Source organism: Chenopodium quinoa, unplaced genomic scaffold, assembly GCF_001683475.1.
Source record: "Chenopodium quinoa cultivar QQ74 unplaced genomic scaffold, ASM168347v1, whole genome shotgun sequence".
Classification (NCBI taxonomy): domain Eukaryota; kingdom Viridiplantae; phylum Streptophyta; class Magnoliopsida; order Caryophyllales; family Amaranthaceae; genus Chenopodium; species Chenopodium quinoa.
This window is the reverse complement of record NW_018743144.1, coordinates 358,274-364,559: the sequence shown is the minus strand read 5'-3', so window position 1 is coordinate 364,559 and position 6,286 is coordinate 358,274. Positions and strand designations below refer to the sequence as shown.

Here is a 6,286-nt window from a genome sequence, read left to right as displayed (position 1 = left end):
AAGAAAAATGAGAAGAAATGCCCTCTTCCTCCTCTAGAGTTATAATGATCACGATCTTGGGAGCTAGATGCCAACACAAAGATAAAGACATGCATAGTTTATGATCCTAAGTGCCGCTTACAAGAATGATGAAGGCTAGAACAAATGACGCTCACACGTGATAAGAAATATAGAAAATACTAACCAAAGGAATCCTATCCACCATAGAGAGCAACACCATCTTACCACTTTCCCGTGAGCTAGGGGTTCAAACGTCCTCAAAAGTTCTAAACCGGGCTACCTTAGCTTACAATGTGTCTAACTCAACCCAAAGCATTCTTAATCCGTGCAAACCCTCATCAATTAGGAAGATAAGCATTCAAAGACACATCGAGGCAAACCAATCCAAAAGAGTGAGCAAATTACACATCAAAATTCATTTCAAATTGTCATAATTATACTTGTAACACAAAAAGGGGTAAAACAAAACAAAAGAAAGAGGAAGAAATCAAAAGGTTTCACATACGAGGCATATAATTTAATTAAATCCCAATCGTCATACAAGTGATCGTTCGATAACAACATAAACGATCCCAGGTTCCATAGAACCAAAAGCAAACATACTCGAACCATTCAACTTCTTCCTAAGCTAAACCTAAGCTAAACACCCAAGGAAAAAGAAAATAAAAGAGAGGAAAGGTCTCACCAAATGCCGCATGAAATGCAGACAAGATAAATTATGCAATCTCACCGAGGGGGGCTCGAATTGCCCTTTAGATTCCTTTATCTCCAATTCCAAGCTTCAAAAGTAAGCCAAAATGAAAGAAACGACTGAGATGAAACAAAAGATAAAATAAAAAGTTAAAAATCAGGGAAAGAACTAAGAATTTAAACAAAAAGAAGAAATAGAAATAAAATAAAATAAACTAAAAGAAATTTGGATTAAGGGAGGTTTGGACTACCGAGAGTTTGGATTTTTCCTCTAAGGAGCACCATCACCTACACAAACACTTGAAAATTCATTAGCAATAACTTATCAAAATCACCCAGGGACATAATCATCACAAAAAGCAGATAAATCAACATCAAAACATGATAAAGCCAACCGAACCATGAGAGCTCTACCACCTACAACAAAATCCCCCCCACACTAGCATAAAGACAAGCCTTCCCCCACACTAAAAAAAACATCCCTTTGCCTCTTACACACCCCCCCACACTAAAACAATGCACCGTCCGCGGTGCGCCAAATTAAAAACATTGGGAGGGGACAAAGGGGAGAAATAAAGAACAAGGGGTCTAGTGCCCACTAGGGCCGGCTTCGTCACCATCCTCGGTGTCGTAAGAGAAACTGTCCTGAGGGATGCCGTGTGGGTCGAAAGCCAACCATAGTGACCTCGGAAGAGGTCTTATTTCCATTGAGGCAACAGTTCGAAAGGGGCGGGAAGCTAAAGAGGGGAAGGGTGGGTAGGGTCGACATATGGATAGTTGGGGTCACCCCAAAATTGCTCCCCCCGGGGGCACGATAATCGTATCCGGTTTTCGTCGGGTAGTCTACCCGGGGAACACCGTGGGAGTAGGGCCCTTGCTAATAGGGCCAAGTAGGTTAGGATCTCTGCCACCCAGGGACCGACCCTTGTTGGGGTGGCCAATAGTTTACCGGGGGGGGGGGGGGTGACCTCATCCATATCCACGGCCGCACCATAAAGAGCTTGGGTTTGCAGAAACATACCCTGCTAGTTCTCCATTATGCTTTGCATGCCAAGTTGCATGCTCATCATTTGTTGTTCAAGCCTACTCATGCCTTGATGATGTTGCTGATGTTGTTGCTGTTGTTGTTATTGTTTTTGCTGTTGGCCGACTTCCAAATTACTTAAGCCACATAGAGCAGTGGGTAGCACACCATTATCTCGCAGAATCTTCCATACATTCCTTGCATTCCGCTCCAAGGATGTACGGCTGGGGTATGGCAAGATACAATGGTGCTCTCTGTCAACTATCCATGCCTGAAAATTGTTGGCATCTGAAGTTCCTTGGAGGAACCCCGACCTTCTCATCTGCTGAATGTCGATGAATAGATCTTTGTCGGCCCCCACTTGAGTGCACGAAAGGGAAGAAGAGTTCATAGTCGAGCTTCTTGGCAATCCTTGTAATCATCCCACCGAGGGCAATTTCTCCTGTCTTGTGGCCCGATTTGATTTCCTTGCCGCACAAGACGAACCAGTACCCCATATTGAGCCGCCCTTTCAATTCCTCGCTAATGGCTACCCACAAAGTAAATAGCTCCTGATGAGAGAGCTTGCTCAAATCCTGCATGCTAAACACCGCAAACCCCAGAATGCGGTGTAGAATACGGAGCACAGGTTGGATAATATGGTTGGCCACTGAATACCTGCTGTTGAACTCTTCAAAGTTGGTAATCGTTTGCCACCATCTAAATGCATCATACTCAGGGAACAGGCTCAACGAAGGTCCAAGGAGGTCCGCCTCGGGGTTCAAATCCAACAATACATTAAGATCATTATGAGTCATAGAGTGCCGGTTGTTGAACAGTTAAAAGGAAATTTGGAAGTCGTTCCCAAGAGGCTCTTTTTCAAAAGAGGCCAAGAATTCGAAAGTTGGCTCCTTGTAATTTCGGTATTGATGTTTGATGAACTCACTCATCCCCAAGTTATCAAGGAGCGACCTTATATCGTCGTCAATCCCTAAAGCTCTCATGGAGCATTGATCATAGTGTCGGGAGGGATTTAACTTTCGTTCGTGAAGGTCGTTGAAGAACGTAGCATGGACCTTGTTCAAAAATCTCAATCTAGGGGGAACATTAGGTCCTTGAGCTTGAGTTTTTTGGGTACTTGGTTCTTCAACCGTTAACCTGGGATCCTTTCTGCTCTTTCTTTTGCTCATTATGTTCAACCAATACAAAAAACCCAACCAAAAGGAGAACTACCTTCGAACTTAACCAACAATTGGAAAACAACAACAACAACTCAAGTCTCAACAATCTGCAAAAGGGTTTGTGCTAACAACTAACCATAGAAATATAACGCCCAAGACAACAAGAATCAACAACAAAGCAGTCAATCAAAAGACATTATGATAGCAAGCAATTCTCATGAAATTAGTTGCATTATTAATAATTCAAACACCAAATTTCTCAACTTAATTTCATGAAAACGGCTTCCAAAACAATAGTATTAACAACAAAGTCCCCAAAAACACCAAATTTCACACTAATAACAAACAAATCCCTCACAAAGAAAACCAAAATCACATGCAATTCACTCAAGCTAATTCATGTTTAATAACTAAAAATTTGCATAAATATGTGAAATGAAGTAATAAGATAGAAAAATTTAGACTTTTACCACTTTGTAGTATCTTGAACACCACTAAAAGCCTCCAAGAACACCACCTTCAATGAATCTTGCAAACCATGAAAATGGGGGATTTTGGGTATTTTGGAGTGAGAAAGTGGGTGAATTTGTGAGTAGAGTGAAAGTTTTTGATGGATTTGAAAGAAAATCAATGGAATTTGTGAAAAATGGGTGAAATTTGAAGGTTATAGTTTGGGTTTGTGAGGAGAGAGAAGATAGCATGAAAATTGGGTTTCGAAAATATGAGAATGAAATTAGAAAGAAGAGGGTTAAAACCCGATTTTCCTGCTCTGCGCGCCCGCACAGTTGAGTTGCGCGCCCGCACAGAGGGCGCAATAGGTCGCACAAACTCTCTGTCTCGAACCTCAATTTTGGATTAAATCTGTGCGGAATCTGACAGTGAACGCGCGCCCGCACAGAAACCATGCACACCCGCACAGATGACGCACATCAAGTCGCGCAAACTTTTTGCCTCGAGCTTCAATTTTTGATTAAATCTGTGCGGGTTCTAACAGTGCCTGCGCGCCCGCACAGATGGCGCGCACAAGGTCGCACAGAGAAATTTTGATTTATCCTTACATCTTCGAAATAGAAAATCCTTGTTCCTTCATCATCCAAAAACCTATTAACCAAAAAGGTGAAAAAATAATCAAATTCAAATTCAAATTCAAAAAGGAGAAAGTGAAATCGGAGTATTCTACAAAAATGAGTTAGAAACTCGGGTTGCCTCCCGAGAAGCGCTTCCTTATGAGGTCACTAGCTTGACCATGAGAAAAATTCTTCAAGTGGGAGGCTTGGGATCCAAAGGATCAAGCAATATACATTCGATGATACCAACTTCTTCCTTACAAAAGTAATGCTTTAAACGATGTCAATGAACCATAAACTTGTTACCATCCGCATCTAACTCAAAGGAGCCATAAGGAGTAGTCTTTGAAATCACAAAAGGACCCAACCACTTTGATTTGAGTTTACCCAGAAACAAACGAAGCCTTGAGTTGAAAAGCAAAACCTTGTCTCCAACCTTAAAGTTCTTGTTTCAATTATGTTGGTCATGCCACTTTTTGGTCTTCTCCTTATATAACCTTGAGCTTTCATAAGCAACATCTCTAAGCTCTTCAAGATCATTGAGCTTAAGCAATCTCATTTCACCGGCCAACGATAAATCCATATTGAGCTCTTTGATGGCCCACCAAGCCTTGTACTCCAACTCAACTGGCAAGTGACAAGCCTTTCCATAAACCAACCTATAGGGGGTCGTGGCGATTGGAGTCTTGTACGCCGTCCTTAGAGCCCATAGCGTGTCATCAAGTTTGAGAGACCAATCTTTCCTTGATTTGTTCACCATCCTTTCAAGAAGATTTTTGATTTCACGATTCGAGACCTCCACTTGTCCTTGAGTTTGAGGGTGGTAAGGTAATCCAACCTTGTGATGAACGCCATACCTCTTGAGAAGAGCTTCAAATTGCTTTTTGGCGAAATGGGAGCTTCCATCACTAATTAGCATCCTCGGAACTCCAAACCTAGGAAAGATGATCGTCTTTAGGAGCTTAAGCACAACCTTGTGATCATTGGTAGGTGAGGGTATAGCTTCAATCCATTATGTTACATAATCGACCTCTACCAAAATATATAGATTCCCACAAGAAGAAACGAAAGGCCCCATAAAATCCATCCCCCATCAAAGGGTTCCACTTCTAGAATACTTTGTTAGGCATTTCGTCCCTCTTGGTAATGCCTTTGCTCCTTTGACATCTATCACGTTGCGCAACGAATTGGTGGGCTTCTATGCATTGTCGGCCACCACAATAAGGATTGAGAGATTTTTGCCACTGTTTTGTCAACACCACCATGTCCTCCACATGGTAGTGAGTGGCAATGCTCAAGAACACCATGAATTTCATGATTTGAAAGCACTTCCGATAAAGGCCATCTGCACATTGCTTGAATAGGTATGTGTCATTCCATAAGTAGGGTCTTCTCACCTCCTTGAAAAACTTCTTCTTTTATTGAGAAGAGTACTTAGGGGGAACGACTCCACACGCAAGATAGTAGGCTATATTCGCATACCAAGGGTAGAAGTTGACACCAAAGCCATGAGAGCCTCAAATCCTATCTCATCATTAATCGGTACATCCTCCTTGTTCTCAAATGGTAGCCTAGACAAATGATCCGCTACATAGTTCTCCGCTCCGTTCTTGTCCCTCATTTCCATGTGAAAGTCTTGGAGAGAGAGAACCTAACAGATCAAACGAAGCTTTGCTTCTTTCTTGGTCATGAGATACCGCACCGCGATGTGATCCGTGTACACGATAACTTTTGAGCATATGAGATAGGACCGAAACTTATCGAATGAAAACACTACCGCTAACATCTCTTTCTCCGTTGTTCTGTAATTCCTTTGAGCCTCATCTAGAGTCTGACTTGCGTAGTAGATTACACATGATTTTCCTTGTTTCTTTTAACCAAGAACGACACTTACTACAAAGTCACTAGCATCGCACATTAGCTCAAAAGGCAAGCTCTAATTCGGAGCTTGCACAACGGGAGAAGAAATGAGAGCTTCATTGAGCTTACGAAACGCCTCAAGGCAAGCCTCATTAAAGTAAAAAACAACCTCTTTTTTGAGTAATTCGGTCAAGGGTTTGGCGATTAAAGAAAAATCTTTAATAAACCTCCGGTAAAAACCGGCATGCCTAAGAAAAGCCCGTACCCCCGTGATGGAAGTAGGAGGGGGAAACTTTTCAATCACCGAAACCTTGGCCGGATCTACTTCAATGCCATTTTTTGAAACCTTATGGCCGAGGACAATGTCCTCCTCAACCATAAAATGGCACTTTTCCCATTTTAAAACCAAACTCGTCTATTGACACCTTTTTCAAAAAAATTTCAAGGTTAAAAAAGACAAGTGTCAAAAGACGAGCCACCAACAC

General features: G+C 42.0%; 1 protein-coding gene across 1 annotated transcript; it reads right to left on the bottom strand.

Moving 5' to 3' along the window:
- Positions 1 to 4,392: 4,392 nt before the first annotated feature.
- Positions 4,393 to 4,860, bottom strand: LOC110732109. Its single transcript, XM_021912027.1, has one exon. The coding sequence runs from the start codon at positions 4,858 to 4,860 to the stop codon at positions 4,393 to 4,395; it is 468 nt and encodes a 155-aa protein (XP_021767719.1).
- Between the last annotated feature and the right edge of the window lie 1,426 nt (positions 4,861 to 6,286).